We start from the raw sequence: 24,083 nt of genomic DNA, 5'->3' as shown, positions 1-24,083 counted from the left end.
TCATTTTCTAGTACATCATAATGCATACCTTCAAACAACGCGATACCATTGCACTTTAGATTTTAAATTTTCTTGCTATTTCTCATTTCTCCAAGTAACGAATTAAAAAAAGGATGGTCCTGGGTAAATTACTTCACGAACAATAAGTAGACCAGCAAAACAGTCGAATCCGCACTGGCGAATCCAGGCGGGGCGCACTGGGCGCGCGCCCCATATATATATATTTTTTGTTATAACAAAAGAAATAAAAAGGAAAAAAATAGGGGGCGTGCACCCCCTTTAATTTTGTAAAGGCACCTCCCCTTTACGGAATTCCTGGATCCGCCCCTAACCCGTTTAATTCGTTCATTCTTTAAGACAGGCTAAATATGTGTTATGAAGATCATCGTGTGCAATAATTCTCCGCAAGCCCGTTTGTTGTGTCTATTACAATAATGGTTCTTGTGGCTTTCCATAAACCGTGCCATCTCTTGCTACTACTGCGAGCTGCTGACATGACACAGCACGTGCATGCATGCATTGCAGTTGACTATCGACTGTGGTCATTCAACTAAACAAATGAATGCAATATATCAACAGTGCTGTCACGGCCGAAGAACGAAAATCCGGCGTCAGTTCACAGTGCTAAACTATTTGGTTTGAATGCATACCATCAGAGTTAGCCTTGGCGGTCACCCTAATCAGCGATGATCGTTTTGCAGACAAGTGTCACATTGATGCATTGAATTCAGTCTCTTGTTAACGCTGCTACACAATCTGACAGTTCTTTGACGGCGAGAGGCAGCAAGAAAACTGTACGCGAGATGGTCCGCATTGCTGCCGAAAGTCTGGCGGGGGTAGTGTTCATGTGCCTGATCCTCGTCTGCTGCGCTGTGAAGGATGTGGTGACTGGATACGACAGGGAACGCGTTGCCTGTCCATTTAAAAGTCTGGTGTTCGGTCCCGGCTTGGAAAAAGATTTTGTAGTCCCTGCCAGATTTTTCTACATTCAAGCAGTGGATTTTGAAAATAACAAGTAAGTACTCTATCTAGATCTAAGTACCATGGTCTATTTGCGGAATATTAAAGGGATGGTACAGACGACACTATTAGTATTGGTAACAACTAGAGGTGAGAATTGGGCTTTTAACTTTTTGCGAGATAATTTACCCGGTATCAAGAAACCGTTTGTAAATAGTATAAAGCGTACCTTTCTCAGAGGAATTCAAAGTTTATTTGATGAAAATCGGGTTTGGAATGGCTGAGACATCCAAAAATAAAGTAAAACAAAGCGATCGTAATAAAACCGTAAAAGCTGGGCCCCACATTTTATTAGAATTGCTGTTTTTGGTATCTCGGCCATTTCAAAATCAATTTTCATCAAATAGATCTAAATGTTGAATTCATTTTGGAATCACATGCTCTTTCATATTTCATCACAGAGGTTTCTCATAATCTCACCCCAAAATGTTAGAAACCCGAGGTTAGGTCTCAACCAAAACTATACAATCCCTTATAAATTTAATCAGTTATTTGGGAATGGGATAAGTTAGTGTAACTTCATTATTATTTGAAATAAATTAATGAAAAGTAATGACAATATTGATAAACAACCCTGCTCGATATATAGACATACTGTTGATGTTGAGTGACATTCCCCTACTTAGAAAGCTGTCCATAGCCTTAATTGCCACTTAACGCTACATCATTACTCACGTCACATTAGTTCACTTGGGGTTTTCTTAAAAGCTGAGGCATGCCAAACTTTCATTCAAAATAGCTGTCAAACTGAGCAAAAAATTGATATCAGAGAATAAAACCCGGTTCAGAAATGTAGCTTTTAATACTCAGAAGCATTCTTCTTGTGTGATCAATTTGAATTAAACATGAATCATGAATGCTGACATTCTAGCTGTGACCAGTCCAAATGCGAAGCGTTTGCTCCCACGGTAAGAGAATGGATCACATATTACAGGACGCTTTTTTTTTTTCCGCGGACCTCTGAATTCCATCAAGGAGGTATGTACTTGTACTTCTTTGATTCCATACTCAAAAGATGAAATTGCTGCCAAAGCCATAGCACCAGTTATTCACAAAGTCCTGAAAATTACAAATTCAGCAATTTAATTATAAAAATTATTAACTTCCATTTTTAGAAAATGTATGACTTGGAGTATAGCTCTCTCCAAACAATTGTTTTAGTGGACACAATTTTTGTCGTGGAATAATCAACGTCTTTCATATCTTGTCCTTGCACCAGAATCACAATTTATACTGATGATTCACCGTACACATTTGTTAATTACCAGGTGAACGATAAAGAATAAATCTGCAAATAAGGCCCAAATTTCGTATTGTACAGGTACGGTAAAAGGTCTAACATTCAACATTTCAAACAATTCACAGGATAAAATCCTGTGATAAATCGACATCTTCATCTAAATCTGAGGTGAAGTGTGAATTTCTTAGCATTTTTACATATTTGCATTGTCTGTAGCATTTTTGTTTGCAATTTCAGCCCATACAACGCTCTTTGAGGCTAGTGTACAAGGTCCCACATTATTGAATGTCATTAGTATGCAGAAATGTGCGCGTCCGGAATTACCATGCTGTCCGCTAATACAATGTACCATACCTGTACTGTGTACAACGGAGCACTCTGGAGTTTAATACATTCACCATGTCCTGCATCTGTTTTAGGTTTGTCGTGCCAGTACAAATACATGTAATGAAGGAGCAACACTGTGATATTGTTTTCAGCCCACTTGAGAGCATAATGGCTCAAGAGAGCTATTGTGATCGTTCACCATCTGGTATCCATCGGGCATTGTGCGTCATGCTTAAGAAACGTAATTTCCTCTTGAAAACTGGTGGCTGGATTTGACAAACTCGGCAATCATGGGGGGGGGGGGAGGGATTGTAGTTTGTACAAATTCAGGTGGCTCCCAGAGGGGCCCCTAGGGCAGGGCCCAAATATCCCAAATGACACAATTTATGTGATGACATTTCATCTTGTTAAACTCAAAATTGGTACACATAAAGGAATGTATCTAGATTTTTATCAAACTTAGCAGGACCAGAGGGCTCGTAGGGAAGGGCCCAAAAACCCGAAATTTGGAGGACATTGACAAGGGGATCTGCAGCAGTAACCGAATCTCAAGATTTTATAAGTAGCTTGTATCAGGTTGAGTGCTACAATTGTATGGAGATGAAGTGTGCTGCTCACTATAGGTGAGACCTAGACTGGTCTGTTGTTTCTTTCTAGATCTTGTTCTTGCTTGTGTCAAAGGAACTAATGAAGAAATTGATAGGTGGACAGAACAGGATTTAAGGTTAAAAAGTTTGATCGTAAATAAAGCATAAAGTAATATCCCGTTTGTATTCTAGGCCAATCAGGATTTAATCAGGGTTAGTCTTCCATTCATGTGAAGTGACCACAATGCCCAGTGCTTTTTCAGTCTCTCTCACTGAGGTTTCAAAATTCAGGAATTATCACGAAAATTAAAGAGTCTATGAACTAGATGGAGTCTTGATGGAAATTATTAGATTATCAAGAAATGTTGAGTTAATCTCTTTTCATTTAAAAGAGAAATCAAGCACTGGCAACCAGTATGTGTTTTGTTCATCCAAAAGTAGAAGGTTTGGGTTTTACATGAAAAAAACAAAACAAAACAAAAACATGATATCTTAATTTAGATTCAGTATGATTTATGTACCATTCCTTCATTTTGTAGGCAGAATGTTTTTTTGGCTATTTTTTTTTTTCAAATTCATTAATGTTTTTTTAGATAGGTTCTTTGTTCTGCAGAGCCTTTCTGCCCTGCAAATGGCTAGCTCCCAGCTAATGACTCTTCAACTGAAAGGATAAATTGTTACAAGTGATTTGCAATCTCCTTTTATGGGAAAGTATGAATGCTGCTTTTTGTTGAATCATAATTTGTTCTTCTATATTCTTGCAGTAGGAAATGGAAACTTTTGCAGAGTTTGTCTTGTGACCTTTTAAGTCTGAAGGCATCATACAGGCACTACGTAGACATCCCAATTTGAAATGCTGTTAAATTTTAGCTGCAATGATGCTTGGGACTGGACTTTCGTCAAACTTAAAAGAGAGAAATCATGAAAGGAATCTCATTACTGTATTTTGGCTGCAAAGTAGAACAGGAGTGCAGTCAAAAGGAAAATAACTTTTACAGAGCAAAAGAACAAATGCTTTCACTCTCTCACCATCAAAAGATACCCCCCCCCCCCCCCAAAAAAAAAAAAAAAAAAAAATATTCATTGTAAGTACTGTTATTTTGCTTCACCGGTTTTAGGGGAAAGTATCATTAACAGAGCAAAAGAACAAATTCTTTCACTCTTGCACCTTCATGGGTTTGTAAAAAAGAAGTTGTGTACTATACTTTTGTTGTGCTTCACTAGTTTGGAGAATTAAGAGACCAACTTGGAGAGATCTTTTCTGGTTTCCAGAGATTAAATGTTTGCTCGTAAGAGAATGTCTTGAATACAAGTCATTTGGAGCTGCAATAGATGCATCTTGTTTGTGTATTTGTTGCCATCCCAACATCCATGGGGGTGATTTGAGCTCAAAGTGGTGGCATACAATATATTCCAAAAATCTTAAGAAGCAACAAGCAAATGGGCTTCTTATTATTACAAGCCACACATTTGAAGAACATTATGCAAATAGTGGAAACCAAGAATTGTGGTTGCAACTTGTCGTCTTTGGCAGGAGATTTGTGGAGATGGAGAAATAAAAAGATCCCCATCATGGCGGGATTATTCATTCGTCAATTACATACCACCATTAGTAATGCATACGATACTTGCAAAGTGGGCGACATTGTCTGATATGTTGCATTATTGTAAGCAACAAATAAAACCACAAAATTAGTGAATTATTTAGGAACTTGTTTGATGTCAATCTGAAGGAAATCACTCCTTTTCACAAACCCCTCCAAATCACCCATTTTTTTCTATTGGTGCAAAAGTATAGAGCCAACCGCAATGAATAAATAATGTTATGTTTCCATGGTAATATGGCAAAGTTTGTGCCTAGAATAGCACTGATATCTATTGAATTATAGAATACCAGTTATCTCTTTGTTAGAAATCATTGAATACCTCAAATATGTTGCACTACTTTATCACATAGCACCGTGACTTTTACGGATTCACTGATACGCATCTTTTGTTTGCCAAGGGGGTGTGTGCCAGACCGGACTGATTGTAGTAATTTCATGCTTCATCAAATATCAGAGTCTTTGGGCTCTGAGGAACTTTAAAAAAAAAGATTATTCAAGATTGTTTAATAGTCAGGCCTCTCCTTTGACGTCAATTCACGTTCAGCCTGGCTTCATGGCTTTGGATGCAAGGGATGAAGTGGAAAGAGGGTGAGTGAGAGCAGGGAGGTGGGAGGAGAGAGAGAAAGGCATTTTTTGAAACAATGAAAAAGAGTTTGGCCAAGGAGAGGAGGGTGTGGTGAGTACACTAGTGATGATATCAGATTTTTCCTATTTTTATGCCTCCTCCAACGAAGTGGCCAGATGCATTATGTTTTCGGGTCGTCCGTCTGTCCGTACGTCCGTCCCGTTTTGTTTTTGTCGATATCTCAAGAACCGTGTGGTGGTTTTACATCAAACTTGGTATGAGGGTATATCCTGGGGGGATAATACTTTCTTTGATTTTTATGATCACGGGGTCAAAGGTCAAAGGTCGCAGGTTATTTTGTGAAAAAAAAGTTGAAAATTCATGTTTTTCTCCATATCTCGCAAATGGTTCAAGGTATCTTCATGGAACTTAGTATGCTTGTTCCAATGGGCAGTGATTATCTAGGGAAGTTGGGGGTCATGGTTCAAAGGTCAGGGGTCAAAGGTCAAGGTCAACTCATCAAAATATCACTACTTTCCTTATATTTATGCAATGCCTGAAGGTTTTTTTTTTAAAATCTTGATGTATGCATGTATTACCCAATATATATTCTGTGGGAAGTTTCTTGCCAAAAGGTCAAAAGTTCAAAAGGTCAAAGGTCAAGTGAGAGTGCTGAATTGCACTTTTTCCTCCATATCTTAAAAGTAACTCAAGGTATCATCATGAAACTTACATATTTATGCATGTTCAACCTAACAGTGATTCTCTTTGGAACTGTGAGGTCAAAGGTTAAAGGCCAGGTTTAGATAATGCTATTTTCCCATTTGATACTGAAATTATACTTTTTCTCAATACGGTACCTTGAAAATTACTCAATGCATAAACTTATAAAAGGGTCAAAAGTCAAGTAAAAATCATCAGTTCCCCAAATACCTGCACTCAGACATTTTAATCATTCATCCAATTGAACCTAGTTCTAGGAAAGTGAACATTCAGCACATTTGTGTCAAACCTGTCATTTTAATATTTTGCCAATTGTGTGAAACTGTCATCACACATTGTCAAGACATTGTACTACATGTGTATAGACCTATTAGGAGAACCATGCATTATGGCGGAGGCATATCAGTCGCCGTAGCGATATATCTAGTTTCTGATAGCATCTGTATTCCAAATCTGTAGTCAGCAAATTTTGTGTGGGTGCTGTCCTTCAAGAGACAACATAATCTTTTTGTCTACTATTCATTGTACTGTAGTAATTTTTTACTTTCTGTGCCTCCGCCACAAAGTGTTGCTGGAGGCATTACGTTTTTGGGTTGTCCGTCTGTTTGTCCGTCTGTAATCAATTTTTTGGACAGTATAACTAAAAATCCGTTTGAGGCATCCTTATCAAACTTGACATGTATATGTATGAGTGGGCTAATATTTATGTCTGCAGGATTTTTCTGTAAACTTACGATAGAGATTCTATGGGAAGTTTCTTTAATACCAAAAAGGGCAAAGGTCAAGTGAAAGTACACTCCTTCTTCCATATCTAATAAGTGGCTCAAGGTATCATCATGAAACTTAGTAACTTATTTTTTTGTATGTTCTGCCTGCCAGAGATTTTCTTTGAAATTTTAGGGTCATAGGGTCAAAGGCAATAGGTCCAAGGTCAGGTTAAAAATGCTAAGAATTCACTATTTAATGCTGAAATTGCACTTTTTCTCCATACCTTGAAAATTGCTCAGTTAATATAAAACTTATAAAAGGATCAAAAGGCAAGTAAAAATCCTCAAATCCATGCTCTCTTAGAAAATATCTATAGCCATTTATCCCATTAATCCATGTTCATGGAAAGTGAAAATTCAACACATTTGTGACCAATATGTCATTTTGATATTTTGCCAATTATGTTAAACTGTCATCACAAATTGTCAAGATGTACTATAGACCTACTTTGTATTTGGAGAATCATGCATTATGGTGCAGGCATACCAGCTGCCATAGCGACATTTCTAAATCTGGTTCTTCATTTCATTAATTTGTGTTTGACCATATTTCTTTTTCGAAATTCCTACAAGAAAAACAAATAAATTCTTTCATAAGTTTCGTATTTTCTACATTTTAGAGAATGTGAAAGCATAGTACCAGTAATAATTCTTTGCTGTATTGAACATTTCTGGAGTGATTCCATGTGAGGGTAATCACGTTAAAATCATCTGTAACAGATTCCAAATATAAACACATTTCATTATGCAAGTCTTGTTTTGTTTCTTTGGCAGTTTCACATACTCTCCTGGGAAGAACGCCTTCGAGGTTGTGGTCAAAACGATCGATGGCACCAGAGGACGTGTCTGGGTGCAGATGTTGGACCGAAATGATGGCACATTCATTGTCAGATACAGACTGTACACCTCTTACGACAATGGCATCAAAATTGAGGTCAAGAGCGCTGGCAGACACGTGGCTGACTCTCCCTACAAATTAAAAGGTGAGATTCTTGGTTTTCATACATTTTTTAACAATCCTCCTCCTCAAGGTATGATGAAAACCTGCAAAGAATGAGATAGCAAAGTGATGTGGAGTGTAAAATAAGAGAAAGATGACTGCAGTGTCATGAAATACAGCAGATGTGATATGAGGCTCGGGATATGTAAAATTAGACTAGATTTTTTTGACACTCTAATATGTGGGTATCTCAATGGGCTAGAGACTAATTGGTGGCTTGGTGGCGACTTGAGTCTATGTAGTCATGGAGACGTCTCCTGAAATGTAGCCGACAGGGCATTCAGATGCAAAAAATTTATTCTAGAACGGTATAGCTATACCAAAACGGTATAGCTATGCGATGAATTTATATGTCTGAACGCTGACTAACGAAACTATGTATAATGAAACGACGTATAGCGAAACGACGGTCAGAGCATCGTTTCGAACTAGAACTTGATAATGAATCAGCATTCCGTGTGCGTCTGAACGTATGGCGACCATAGAACGGTATAGCTGGGCGGGGCTTAATGGGAGCGCGCACGAAAGGTGACCCCACAGCTGTCACTCATGACTATAACAGCATGCGCAGTGGGAAACAGCACATCTACATGGCATTTTCCAGAACGGTCGAAATTAGTGTCTGAATGGTCTGTCGGCTATACGATGATTCTTTATACGTCGTTTCGTTATCGAGTTTTGGTATAAAATGGCTTGGTCTGAATAGGGGGCGAGTCTCCGGGGAGTTGCGAGAGAATCAAACAATTTTTTGGAGACTCTTTCCAGTCTCCAGCTGATCGTGGAGACATCTGCGAGACATCCCCCTGTAGTCACAGGCAAGTCGAGGAGACAGATTTTATTTGTGATGTCTCCAAGACATCTCCGCGACTTTGTGGAGACCCATTGGCGACTTACTGGAGACCTTGCAGAGACGTTTTTGTGACTTCTGGACAAACAAATTATCACCTTATTTGAAGACATCTGTGAAGTCACTGGAGAGTCGCCTTCTTGTTGAGAGCACGATCTATTTTTTTTTTTGTATTTCAAGTTGCATGTGTTGCAGCAACCAATCCATTCCATCCGTTAGTCCAGAGGCTTCTAACAATACTTTCATATTCAACTGGGTAAATGTATCATCTGTGCAAATGTATCTCTTTCATTATAGAAAAAGAGTGCTTATTTGCAGATAGGGCTCCCTTTCCACTCCTGGCCCAAAACCACTATTTCGGCGCAATTGGTCAAAAATCGTGTCGCTTATGTTCCTTCTCACCTAGGAGAGATAAAAAGCTCTTTCAAAATGCTCCTGTGATTTTATGTGATGCCAAGGGACATATAGACAAAAACTGAAATCATTTCGAAGGCGAGATTGTACCACTAAGCCATTGGTGGAGGGTTAAGTTCGGCCAACAGGCTCAAAAGTGCATGTCGCCAACGATGATTTTTTATGTTTTCTCAACTTTGTAGGAAAATATGAGCATAAAGAAGAAGCTTACTCACAGTTTCAGAAAAGTAGCCGAACGTTCTATGAAAACCTAACACAACTTCATAAGCTTATCATTCTTTAACAACAAAATACCTGATGGAAATGTGTCGCCAGATCTGCTGAAACATACGTTACCATCTTTGTACTGCAAACTTGGTAATGCTATTACAGTGAATACTACACAATTGTATTGTTTTTCTGACCAAAAGGGGTCTAAGTTTATGTTAAAAAATATTTCATCACTCAGCTTCAAAAGACATGCGACTGCCAATCTCGCAAATATAGATTTTAAAAAGGTAGATTTAAGAGAAGTAACATACGTTACCATCTTTGTAAAAAGTATGAAGGTGCATGGCTCTGAATGATTGTTCTAGAGTTGAGACTTATGGAGTAGATTGTCCTTATACCCATGGGTGGCAAAAGATTCATTATTATGTTGCTAACTTATACGATTTAATCCACAAGTGTAACATACGTGATGTAACTTACGTTACCACCAAATGACAGAAAGCTTAATTACACCATTAATTACCACCTAAATGTATATTTCTCGAATCTGTGCCGTCGATTTGAGGCCATGGGATAGCTCAGCAACCTCTTTTACTGGCATCTTGAGCATTGGCAGCGCGCAAAATACCTTTACATGATGTGTTGAAAAACTGAGTAAGCATTTGATTGTTGGAAATGTGTTGTTGTTTTTCATAGAATCATGCTTTACTTCTGTTTATTGTGTGTTTATTAAGTCAGTATATTCCACCGTAAAAATCCAGTAATTACTTTGCTGTACAGGCTTATTCTTTTGAAATAAATCACTCAATTTATTAAGTAACGTATGTTTCAAATTTTGGTAACGTAAGTTTCAAGATCTTGTCATGTTAATAACAGACAATCTACGGAAAAGCCCATTTAATCTGAGACAATTTAATTGTTGCAGTTGTGATGTTGATGAATTTCTGCGTCAAAACATATCAAATTCATTTACAGCTGTATGTTCTTGTTTGTTTGGAGGATGCAGTAAAAGGGGACATAATCATAGTATCTTTTAAAAAAAATCGTTTGGTGGGCGTTGATGTTCAACTTGGCTTTAATGATGTCATATTTCAGGTATAAGCAATGAATTTAACATTGTTTTAAGAAAATTCAATGAATAGCTAATAAAATTAGAGATTACACAGATCTCTACTTCAAAACTAGTGGACCAGGTCCCTGCATTAATGTAGTAACGTAAGTTTCTAGTTTTGGTAACGTAAGTTTCATCAATTCATGTCATTGAAAAAGGATATTTTAGAGAATGTGCGTGGATAAAAATAACATTTAATTGTTCTCAAACTATTGTTGAAGGAATTCTGTAGGGAAATACGTCTTTTCAATTATATTTATCATTGGTTATCATAAACCAATATGGTGACTTACTCCCTGACTATTTTTAACGGAGAAAAATAAACTCAAATTTCTGTCGTAATGTCGTTGATGATCTCAAAGTGAAGAAAAACACATTTTGAGTGAAGAAAAGGCAACAAAAATACAGTGCATTAGAGAAATGTAATTTCAACTATTACTGTTACCATCATAGATCAGGCCTACATGATAATAATAATGATAATGATAATAGTAATTATAGTAATGTATGTTTCAGTAAGCTATATGTTTAAGACATTAACATTTTTATGCCTCCGCAACGAAGTGGCCGGAGGCATTATGTTTTCGGGTCGTCCGTCCGTCCGTCCGTCCGTCCGTACGTCCGTACGTCCGTCCGTACGTCCGTCCGTCCCGTTTTGTTTTTGTCAATATCTCAAGAACCGTGTGGTGGTTTTACATCAAACTTGGTATGAGGGTATATCCTTGGGGGATAATACTTTGTGTAGATTTTAGGGTCAGAGGGTCAAAGGTCAAAGGTCACAGGTTATTTTGTGAAAAAAAATTGAAATTTCATGTTTTTCTCCATATCTCGCAAATGGTTCAAGGTACCTTTATGGAACTTAGTATATATACTTGTACTGATGGGCAGTGATTATCTAGGGAAGTTGGGGGTCATGGGTCAAAGGTCATGGGGGTCAAAGGTCAAGGTCAACTCCTCAAAATATCACTACTTTCCTTATATTTATGCAATGAATGAAGGTTTTTTTTTTAACTTGATGTATACATGTCTTACCCAATATATATTCTGTGGGAAGTTTCTTGCCAAAAGGTCAAAGGTCAAAGGTCAAGTGAAAGTGCTGAATTGCACTTTTTCCTCCATATACCTCAAAAGTAACAATACCTTGAAAAATTACTCAATGCATAAACTTATAAAAGGGTCAAAAGTCAAGTAAAAGTCATCAGTTCCCCAAATACCTGCACTCTGACATTTTGATCATTCATCCAATTGAACCTAGTTCTAGGAAAGTGAACATTCAGCACATTTGTGTCAAACCTGTCATTTTAATATTTTGCCAATTGTTTGAAACTGTCATCACACATTGTCAAGACATTGTACTATAGACCTATTAGGAGAACCATGCATTATGGCGGAGGCATATCAGTCGCCGTAGCGATATATCTAGTTTGTTCTTCCTTCTCGTTGAGGTTAATACAGTTGCAATGGGGAAGAGCAGTGCTAGGATTAAAACCCCATATATAGGGAACGTGTTAGCTGTAATCAGAATGGCGAAAAATTATATCTCTAAGCAAAGATTCAAGAAAAAAAAACTTATGCCCGTCTCATAGTTAACAAAGAAAAGAAGCAAAGTTACACATCTTTTTTTTTACCCTACCATGGTCCACATCAGGGTAATTATAGGGGAGGGGGTTCAGGCTCCCCCGCCCCTTTGCCAGCAGTCAAAACATAAACAAAAGGAAATAAAAAGAAAAAAATGAATCGCGGACTCACCCTCCCCCGTTTGAAATAAAAAAACAAACAAACATGAAATTGGGCTTGTACTGGCAGCATCGAATTGAGCTGAAGCCTTTTTTTATATTTCTTCAATTTTCTTTTTTTTTTTCTTTTTTTTTCTTGCTTGTCAGTCGATGAAACCCGGCAAAAGAAATGAAACAAAAAAAAAAAATGGCACGAGAGCTTTTTATTTTTCTGCCCGTCAGGAGATTAAAACTGGAAGTGGTCGACTTTTTCTAACTCCTGACCCCATCCCCCACCCCATAAAAATCCTACTTACGGGCCTGCATGCCTATAATCATTATCAGTACCTTTGTTGTGCATGTATAGCAACTTGTCCTTTCACTTTTCTTTTTAAAGATTCAAAACATTTTTCCTGGAGACAATTTCAAGATACGGCAAGAATTATTAATGCAAGACTTGTTATTCTTGTTATCCTTGTGGACTATACTGTTTTATGCATACATAACAAGGAAAATCGAGTACATCATTTTACTAATGACAATTTCATTCATCCTACCCAGTATTGTGCTAATGAAACTGTGTAATTTGACGTTATTTCATGGACCTCATTTTGCCATAGTCAACTTAGTAAAGTGGTCATTTATTTAGTTAACATTAGTTAACATTTCTCGGTTCCTTCTTTCCCTATCTCTTGTTTACCGAGTTCAGACATTTTAAATACAAGCAATACGGCGTTATTGTTCATTATGAAGCACTTTAACAGGGTAATCATCTCGTTTCTGCCGTTTCTTGTTTCATACAAGTGTTAAAAATTTTGTGAATACTATTTTATTGCAACTGCTATTTTCAAACTGTTCCTGCATAGAGTAACTGTTGCGACAGCTGATGAGTCTGCAAAGTTATGGATTCGAAACATATCTTTCAACAGCATGAAGATAACAAGTTACAAGACATCAATATAAAGATAACAAGTCACAAGACATCAAGCATGCAAAAACTTTCATTATGATAAAATTAAAGTGAAACCTACGTTACCCACCACTCGTTTTATATTACACGTACATCATGACAATATTTTCATCCGTTAAGGCACGAAACAGCATGTTCCCAACTCTTATCGTTTCAGTGCCATAAATTCATAAGTATGAAGCCAATTGTCTTCAAAATATCAGCAGTTACGAATTACTGTTCTACTGAAGAGTTTATATGAGGACATGTTATAAAGTCTTGCAGTTTTACAACTATTTTAATTGTTATTTTTGAGAATTGTATCGCCATAATATTGCGACATCGTGTTATAATATTCGTTCACTTAGAGTTGAAGAGAAACTAGTGTAAGAATATATACAAAAACCAAAAAGAAAATGTTCCAAAATTTGCTGCACATGTAGTAGTATGTCTTTGTAACTTACGTTACATTAACGTGAAACATACGTTACGTGGAATCTAACGACTATATTTTTGCGCACATAGTTTCACATATTTCATCGATGATACTCAAAAATTAGCTGGCAATTTGGGACTGATAAATGTTGAAAATATTTTCTTAAGAAAGTCTGACTTCAAATTATCGAGAAAACAAATTAACATTACCTGTCTAAGGTTTTACAAAATAGGACATGCTGTGTTCAGTATAGCATACAGGTCATTTGCCATCCTTCCCATCTGCAGGCAGCATTTACAAACATGGCAGCTGATGGTATACTTCACATCTGACGCATAATTATCTCAATCATAGAATGTAGTCAACAATCTTAATGCATTTGAAATAGAATGACATGGTAACGTATGTTACATGATGAAATTTACGCCCCATGAAAGAAATTATCACACCTTTAAAATAAAGCAAAACCATGTGTTCATATTTTTCAACTACAAACTTGAATATTTGTCTCGTGGATTGGTATAAAAATGAAACCTATTCTAACAACTTTAATTTTCCCGTTTTGTGATTGTCCAATTGTGCCGAAATAGTGGTTTTGGGCCTCCTGTGCACTTTTCCCATCACTACCGTACTGATATCTGGGCTTGTGTGCTTACAGTTACATAAGGTGAAGAGTGTAAAAGGCTATCTCTACTTGGATCTTGCCCTCTATATCATAGGCTTTTAATACGAAGGGTCACAAGTGGCATGTAATTTTGTCCATGTCTGAGTGATAGCCAGACACAACTTCCTGAAACCAAATTGAGATAGGAAGGAGGTCTCTTGTCTACATATCAGGTGTCAGTCAGTTTGGTCAAGATTATAGGCTAAAGTCAACCACAAGCAGTGAAAAATTATTGTTGCCCTTCAATAGATATTCATTAACATTTTTTTTTCTCCTGTGGAAAAAGAAATTGTATTCAGTGGATTATTTGATGATGAAATTGTTTAGGAGCATTCACCCTTCCTATATACAACCTGAGCAGAAATCATGAAGAAAGTAATTCTTTGTTAAAAAGTGTGCGATCAAAAGTATGACATGCATTTATGAGTGTTTGAGGAATTCTTCACTCTAGAAGGATAACTCTTTGCTACCCCAACAGGATTAGAATAAATATAAGATAAGTTGTCACTGTATCACACAGCAGTAAAATGAACCATGTAGTTTTAATGCAGACTTCATATGTGAGTGTTCAGCGTAGTAAGCCAAATCAAACACCTGTATGCAGCAATAGCAGTGGCTGCAACTGTACCACTCACAGTGTATATCTTTTCTCTCTATCAGTGATATCATAGCAATTGTGACATGGGGGTGGGATACAAATGCATGGGGGAGATTAGTGATTTGACTTGAAAGTTTCACATTCCTCTCCGTGATTGGAAGGTTAAAGGTTAAGAATGACAAATTTCGCGTGCCTTGTGGAGGAATTCAGCTCTGATGGCTGTAGGCCAGGTGTGAGTTGACTCTATGATTTATCTGCCATTGTTTGCTGCCATTTTAGGTCTCACTCAGCACAAATTTCCTTCCAAATTCTTGTGCTGACCAGGAATGAAACATTCCAAAAATGTGAGAAAGAATAAACTTTTAAAGAAAGCGTTTTTTAGTTCTTGAGAATGTTTTGTTTGGGTGTTTCCTAATGCCAGTACACGAAATCTATAGAACAAGATTAAGTTTCTCAGTTTCAGTTGATAATTATTTCGTAAGTCTGTTGGTATAGTTGCCATTCAGTTACCCCTGTATAATCTCAAAAATATGCTTGTCCAGCATTTCTTGTGCTGTAGAGCTATGATTCACATGTGACAAACTAATTCCGACTCATGAGCGAAGGTGATTGAACACATCACTGTAATTTTTCCTTGTCAACGGACATGTCAATTGTAACCCCTCTTGGATTCTGTCACCCACCATGGCTGTAGAGTCAGCTGTTGAGACTCAATGCCTCTAGCAAACGTGAGAGAGAGGTAGAAATGTTGCCTGCTTACTCTTGTTAAAATTAGTCACTCATGGTTTTCTTATAGTGAATTGCCTTTCTCTGATTACAGTGTGAATCTAGAGTTTTTCTCAAATTGCAAATTTTGTTCTCCAAACTTGCTTGGAATGTCCCACTGTGTGTACCTGATACTGTTTGATGTGAGGAGTAAATAACAGTGGAGACTAGATAGTATTGGTTTTACTCTCTTCAAAAAATGTTTACTCTTGGTAATGTTCTCACATACAGTGTACATTCATGACTCATTATCTTCGATACCTTTTTAATTCAATTCAATTCATACATTTATTCAGTAATAACATTCATATGGAAATACAGTAATATATGTTTCCAAAATGCAACAAACTGCACAATACAGTGAAAGTCAGAGGCTATTTAAAACAGAATGTACCCTTAAAGGGTGTGTACAGTTCTGGTTGAGGTGAGGATTTAGCTTTTAACGTTTTGCGAGATATCAGAAACCACTCGAAGAGATGTCAAAGAGCAGGCAATTCTAAGAGGTATCAAAAATTTATTTGATGAAAATCGGTTTTGAAATGGCTGAGATATCCAAAAATAATGAGAAACAAAGAGATCCTAATAAAAGGCGTGGCCTGTCGCCTTTTATTATTATCACTTTTTTTTTATATCTCGGCCATTTTAAAACCAATTTTCATCAAATTTGCCTATACGTTGAATCCTTCTTAAAATTACATGCTCTTTCATATTTTTTTCTCATTATCTCACTTAGGAATGTTAAAAACATGAATCCTCACCTCAACCAGTACTGTACAGTCTCTTTAAATTTTAAACCAAATGTTCAAACTGAAATTATAAAGGGAGCACAGAGAGACTAAAACATGCTAAAACAAGCAAGGAAACAAAAATGATAAAAGTTACTGACAATATCACAGGAACATGGAGAGAGTAAAACATACTAAAATAGGCACAAAAACACACACACACAAAACACCCCAAAACAAAACGAGATATTAACGGAGACTTGCGATAATTGAAATGAGATGAAAGAGTGATTTCAACCCGCTGACTTTCAATTCCTTCATCCAGGCCTTGTAAAGAGTGAAAACTGCAACTGCCCCATTTTAGACAGAGACCTATGGAGGAGTAACATGTTCTGTCCAGCCGGCATCCCACGCCAGATCCAGAGTGACTTTGCCATCCATCCCTCTATCAATCTCAAGACGCTACACAGAGATGTAGAATCAAGATTCGCTCGACATCACAGTCTGTGTCACTACACCGTCATCAATAACAAGGTAAAGACTCTCTTTAAAGAAGTTTTGCATGTTTATAGGTGGATGGTTTCCAATGTGACACTTGGGATTACTAATGGTGATTTTGTATCAGAGCAAATGTTGTTTTTATGGATCTGTGCTTTACTTGCTGATAAATGCTGCATTTATACATGTATTCCCTGATCTGCATGTCAAGTCGTCATTGTAGTGACAGTGATGTAATGATACTGTATATGATCTATGCCGTAAGCAGGTAGGACTAACTCAGTAGTGTCAAAAGGGATTGATAGCCCGACAGATCATAATTTTATGTGAAATACATCAATCAGCTGGTTAGGTGTATATTAACATGTTGGGCATTGCCAGTAAAAGGTGCATGACATTAAATCATTGTAAGTGACTCTGTTGTAAATTTTTTCTCACTGTGACAGTAGTCAAATTCACTTTTGACTTTGATAGGCTCAATACACTCTGGGCCAAATTTTAAAAGAGAGTCCTTGCCCTTAGATCAGGGCTCCTGGTAAAAAAGAAGTAAGCTGGCTTCAGGGGTGTGGTACCTGCTCTAGATACAAGAAAACCGTGGAACGGCTTTATAGGGGCTAATCATTCTTACGGTTAGTGAGCAGCTCTTTTCTTCCAACAATGCCAGTTTGCTCTCCATTAAATAGAACAGTAACTCAAGGTCCTGTGAGTAGCAGAGCTACCAAGTCTCACGCATTCTGCGTGAGACTCAAGAATTTAGGGGCCATCTCACGATCTCACGCATGACACCCATTTTTCGCACGCATAGGGCGAAGTCAGCAACTTGGGCCTATGATAATGAGCATAGCTCAAAAAATTAAAGTGATAGTTGCAATTGAAGGTATATTTCCCTTTTGTCTTTCAAAATACGTAAAAAATAATCACTGAAGTGTGCACCTGATCACACCATTAAGAGCTAAAAATTGAAAAAGCTCCCTACCGTGGGAGGCCACAGGGGGAAAAAACCCCTCCCACACCCTCACTCGCGCGCACATTCGCGCGCCGAGATGCCGAGTCATGAAAATCTCACTTATAAAATTTTTTGAACTTGGCATCCATGGAGTAGTGGAGCCAATATTCAAAAGTCTGTATGAAGTGTGTGGTCTCTGGTACCAGAGGGCAAGGTGAAACTTGTTTTGTCTTCTTCAGCCGAGGGCATCTTTGTGGCAAATTGATTTAAAAGTAGAGCCCCTTTCTCTCGTAACTACCTTTTCATGGCATGCTACAGAGTGGTATATATGTTTACCAACTTTTGAACACATATGATTTATATTCCATTGTTTTCTTAATTCCTGTCTGTGATTGCCTCTTTTAGGATGAAATGCATATATGTCATTCATTGTCACACAAGACAAATAAAAAAAAAAACAGCTTTTGGAAAAATCTTTGTAGATTCCTGTATGCTGAGAGGAAGTGCATAATTGATATCCTTGGATATGCACATAAAATGGATTATAAGGGTTCGCTTTGTCCCTAGCTCTATAAAATGAGGGATTTTAGACTCTTGGACTCATATTTTGCATCTTGTATTCAAACAATGATAGCTCTGAGATATCTTCTTACAATTCTTTTTCTTTTTTTCTTTTTTCAAATTAAGTTCTTTGATGAATAATGTCATCACAGTATTTGGGTAGGTACATGTTAAAGAGAGCTTGAGTGTGCTACTTCTTGTTTACCAGGATGCATTATAAGCATAAACATAAATTCGATGACTGTGTACAGGGCTTACATTATTTCTTTATTTTGATAAAACTTGTCTGGTTTAACAGCCTCGCAGTGAGGCATATCTCTCAATGCATTCTGTGAAGTCTATTCCTAGGTCTGAATTTGTTTGCAAACTTTAGTTTTTGTTGTTCTTGTTGTTATGCAAGCTCATTGCGACAATGAAAAGTCGGCGAGTGTGACTTTCAAAGGATTTGATGTTGGCTGGAAGACAGAGTATTCATGGAAGGATAGAAAAGGCAGAATTGTAAAGGTGTCTTTCTTTCAGCAGAGAGTGATGCCAGGGTAGCTTTTTAGTCTTTGTAACTCGCAGACCGAAACAGGTCCCCTTTACATCCACATTAGAGTAGAAACCCAATGGTCTGTGAAACTGGGTTTCAAAGGCATTGACAAGGAGTTGCACATCGTTTTATTCACTACAATGAAGTCCACAGCAAATGGTTGTTAGCGATAGTGTAACTTTAACAAAAATGATTGCCCACAATTATCTCTTCCCCATCATGTATTTTTTTTAAAGATATCAACTATGTAAATACAAATAGCATCAGAATTTTACGTGTTAAGTTTTAGCATGAAACAGTAAAATCGAACCACCTTTTATTTCGTACGGAGCACCGATGAAACCAAATAAGTAGATGTCTAAGAATTAGCCATGATTAAAATATTATTGCAATGACCCATGCTTTTTTTTTTCAATTTTAGACCACCCTGAATTTATTGAAAAACTAAAGCTTGATAAAAAGATTTTCCTCTGCAGCAAATTTTTGCTCACGTGATGTTTTGTATTTTTCGTCTGACAGGGAATAAATGTAATTTCTTTGCAAAATATGTTTCTGACTGTACCATAATATTTAGATATGTGAAACAAGCAGGGGTTTGATTTGACAAGACTATGTGGTAAACCAAATGGTACTATCACAATGTATGTTCACAGTGTCAGTGCTCATGACCCAATGTCATATATTACAAAAGTTTCCAAATCAACAGCACCAACATTTTGGTATTTAATATGCATACCATTGCTCATTTCCCCTTTTTCAATATTGTGCATTCCTCCTTCCTATGGTATCAGTTCTCAAGAAATTGCAGGGGATTTACAGGTATGTAACCAAAAGAAAAGGATTCTTTTCTGATGTTTTTTTCTCTTCCACAATTCTCCTACTTTTCTTGTTGTGAAAAATGAAATAAACTTGTGGAATTTTCTGAACTGGAAATCTGTTTTTACAAGCAGTGTCAAGGTATGATACCCTTGTGAAACAGAAGAGATCTGAAGCTGTTCTCTGGCACTTTCTGCACTTGAATTATGATTGAATTTATTGCACATTGTACAGTGTTATTCCGGCAAAAATGCAAATCTCATTATGTATTTTGTTCACATTCTTGGTTAAAGATCCTATATGAAGGGAATAAATGTTCGTAAAATTCGTTTGTAGATGAAATATATGTTGGTAATTGACCAATTATGCAAAAAGTTTGGCTCAAATCCCCGCAAGCATCTAGATATCCGCTATTTGCAAGTCCCAAACATCCCCCTCCCTCCCCCTCGAAAACCAGCCACAGTACGGGACTCCAAAAGTTGTGACGTCACGCCAGGGTAGTTAGAGCCACGGGCCCCGGATGCTCTGTAGAAAAGCATTTGGCATCGGGAAAGAATTTCTGTCAATTTTTTTTCAAAGTCTGAAATCTCTGCTATTTATACTTTTGACACCAACTCTTTACTGTTTGTCTACACTTAATAGTATTATCATGAACTGCTTCTTCTCAAACAATTATTTTGTATTACTATGATCTGCAACAAGCCCAAATTTCACACAATTATCACAATTTTCTCCTCATAGTTTTGGTGCGAAAGTAGATCCGGTCGGCCGTCGGTCGGTATGACGTATCACCTCGCAGCTCGTATCGTATGCATTGTACGTACGTACGTGCGGTTCACATTTGTATCATCGTAACTTTTTCATAGCGGTTCGTTTCGAAATTTCGCGTCGATCAATTTTGAGCTTTCACTCCTTCCGAAAATGGCCGAGAACAGTGAGTTATCAGAGTGATCTTTTTATGGACTTTGAGGAGTACGTTAGTGAAGAGGAATGAAGCGACAAAAGCAGAGAAGGGGACGAGAATATAGACGAGGACGATGGAAGTTGGGAAGATGTAAGCTGGGGAGAGGACGATGGAGAAGTGGGAGAGCAAGGTGCTGTCGACGTCAATCCAGCCGGGGAAGCAGCGGCAGGGCCACGGGTGCCGCAACCCTATGAGCCGCTGCCTTTCGATGGAGATGGAATGGCAAACGACGGGGATGCTCCTCGTCTCGATTTTAGACATATTCATTAAGACATATTTCAAATTTCATGGCGAAATGATGTTTCTATCTTGAGAAATTTAACTTTGAAATCACAGCAATATCACCCCATTTTTTTACGAGCACGCATGAAAATGTGACCCAAATCATGTTTGCAAACAACGCCGAAAAGCTGCATTCGCGTGTGGATCTCCAGCGATCAGATAATGAGCGTACAGCGGTTAGAAAATACGCGTAACAAGCGCAGAAGCCACTCCCCCTATGTGTTGTCATACCCTGTGTGCGCTGCGTGCGTACGTACGTGCTCGGTATTCAGTTTACATTCGATTCACATGTACCGTATTGAGCGCCCTACAACACGTACGAACCCCGCGTATGTATGCAGGCGCAGCTAGCTAGCAGCAGCTAGGCAGCCCCGCCGGTAAAATTCGGGGAGCCGAGCGGACGAGAGAGCATCGCGATTGCAAGCCAGGGCAGCCGGCATGGCGAGCATGGTTACGTTCGCACTTTGGCTAAGCGGACATGATTGTATTCACAACCGACTTCTCGGCTTTATAGTGCCAGTGACTCGAGCATCGCGAGTGCACTTTCGAAATATAAATGCCATATAAATGAACAACGATAAGATCATAACCAATCCACAAGTAAACTAATAATAGTAGACAGAAATTTAGTCTGGTTGTTTTGCAAGACGTACGTGATTTGTGAGCGTGACTGTATCCGATATGTACAGTACAGGGTGCGTGCTATGCTGTGATGCGTGTTGTAGGCCTATAGGAGCTATCGCAAGCGACACCAGCCCAGTTTCCTGCCTCGATATGCACATCATACACAACACATACACACACACACGTAGTGACACACACACACAGAGGTAGCTCTTTGCTGGCAGCATCTGGCGTCCGCACCGTACCGCGCGCTGGCACGTACAGAGTCGCATCACTCGCGGATTAATCTTTTACGCGGGACGTTATTTTTCCAACCAAAATAAAACTAAAAAAGTCCTCTCAAAATTCTAAATTTTCTGAATATTATGTGATGTATCAAAAAATCGTTCACTAGAACATTTTTTTCTAATAATTCTTAAACAAATTAGAACATAAAATCCATCATAAGAGAGCGATATGACGCAATTTTAAAGCTTTGACAGCACTGCATTTGCGTGGACATAAGAGGGAATACCCTTACGTGACATCATAATCTAGGGGTCTTGACTCAACGGGGAATAAGGCTTCGATATTTTGACGAAATTTGAACGCATATTCCTCAAAAACCAACCTTTTTAGGGGTTTGAAAGATGTGAGATAGGAAAGTATGGTTAATAAGCCTTTCAAAAACACAAACAGTCCAGTTTTTGGCGATCGGCTTCTTATGTGAACTTTAAGTAGAAGGGCACATTCTACTAGACCCTAAAAAGAGTGGATCTCAGAGAGTTATAACCTTCTTTCAGTCTTTTTCCTCTCTTTTTCATTTCTTCATTCTCTTTCTCTTCTTTTCTATAATGTCTTGCTATTGCTCTGTCACTATGCAGGATAACATGTTATCTCCACTAAAGAGGTTGCTGGGTGTGTCATACACAACTAATCATGTGTTGAGTTTCGATGATCTCTACTTTTGGGGTACTTTTATGGTACTTTTTAGGTACTTTTATGGAACTTTCTGGGTAATTGCACTTTTTGTGTGCTGGTTCTTCACGTTATGTGATCTTTGTGAATGCATCTCCCATAGAGGACATGTAGAGTGGTATGACTTCTTAGTAATGCCAACTGCTAGGGTTTGGCAAGATTCCACGACAGGTTGCCGATATGGTGCTAGTCTGGCTTCAAGGCAAAGATTTACTTAACCATCCCGAAATTTACCCGATCCAGGGCCTTGGTAATCAAGGATTGTTGTTTTGCTAGAAACTTCAAATAACTGAAGCCACCATGACAATAGAATGGCTAGAACCATTTAGCTAAGACTATATGTTTGTTTGCTGGTATGGTATGGGTTTCAATTCAGGTCAACAGTGGACAAATGGAAGCTTGTTGAAGCAAGGCCCAGTGAAATAAAGTAGTTTGTAATAGGACAGACATCTTTTTTTTGTTTATGAGGCTTTATTCTATAGCCTTTATTCAAGTCTTGCATTGCAGTAAACAACTAAAACAAAATGGCCAGTGGTAGATCCAGAAGATTGAAGATTTGAGTAACCACATGTCCGCCCCACTGCATCACATATTACCAAGTACTGTGTATCGTTTTACATCATTGTTGGATGTTATTCCAGAGATATTGAATTGCTCCTTGTCTACTGTAAAACACAATATTTTTGCAGCATGATAATTCAGAACAATTCCGGAATAATTTTCCAGAATTGGAGCCGATGGCCTTTTTTGCAACATGAATTATTCGCGAGTCGCCTCTAACATTCAATGCATATACTGTATACTCTCTTATTTTCGCGTACAGATATTTTCGCGAATGAGGAGGTCATAGATATTTTCGTGAGATGCTGTTTTCGTGAATTGACACAGAGGCCTTCATAAGCGCACTGCATAGCTTAGCATATGGTGACATTTTCACGTGTTGTTGAATTCGCGGTCCAACTGTGATTCGCGAAAATTAAACCCTCGCGAAAATAACAGCTTATACAGTAGTGTAGACAAGAACTTTCGCATGCATTGTAATTTCGCGAATCTTGGCTCTTGCGAAATTAAAATGCATGCGAATATTCCTTGTTTTACAGTGTGTGTATCTAATAGTTTTGATCCTCAGCTTTGATTAGTCTTATTCACTGCTGACTCTTCATATAGAGTGCCAAAATTTTAGTAAGCTTGGCAGGTCTAACACATGAGTGAATAGCCTTGAGTTGCTATCACTTAGTCTGTATTAAGATGCTATATGCAGTTCCTAACATTTAGTTTTTCCTTCACTTCCCCATCAGGAAATGGGCAAGTAAACTCATACATTTTCAAAATTTTACTTGCCAGAAAGAAGAAAGTACTTACCCCAAAATATTGCCATTGTATTAATTGACTTGTTTAGCTTCTGATCTTCATTGTCCCCGCCGAACGAGTTCGAGCAGGGGACTATGAAACGGGCTCCGTACGTGTGTGTGTCCGTGTGTCCGTCCGTCCGTCCGTCCGTGTGTCCGTGTGTCCGTGTGTGCGTCCGTGTGTGATCAAAATCTTCAATTTGCTACTTCTCTGTCATTTATGAGCCAATTTTGATTCTGTTTGCTTTATATGATAGCACTACATGGGAGCTTTGAAACTTCTA

General features: G+C 38.0%; 1 protein-coding gene across 1 annotated transcript in view; it reads left to right on the top strand.

Moving 5' to 3' along the window:
* The first annotated feature begins 604 nt into the window (after nucleotides 1-604).
* Nucleotides 605-24,083, top strand: part of LOC139736491 (protein O-glucosyltransferase 2-like) — a 50,517-nt gene continuing 27,038 nt past the window's right edge. The window contains exons 1-3 of the mRNA XM_071647245.1: nucleotides 605-1,015; nucleotides 7,611-7,819; nucleotides 16,596-16,804. Coding sequence (XP_071503346.1) covers nucleotides 804-1,015; nucleotides 7,611-7,819; nucleotides 16,596-16,804 — 630 coding nt within the window. The 5' untranslated portion in view covers nucleotides 605-803. The remainder of the gene's footprint in view (nucleotides 1,016-7,610; nucleotides 7,820-16,595; nucleotides 16,805-24,083) is intronic.

The sequence above is a fragment of the Diadema antillarum genome, unplaced genomic scaffold (assembly GCF_040938485.1).
Source record: "Diadema antillarum isolate AM-2024a unplaced genomic scaffold, OU_Dant_1.0 scf00000028, whole genome shotgun sequence".
NCBI classification, from domain to species: Eukaryota; Metazoa; Echinodermata; class Echinoidea; order Diadematoida; family Diadematidae; genus Diadema; species Diadema antillarum.
This window is presented reverse-complemented; position numbering and strand designations above follow the sequence as displayed.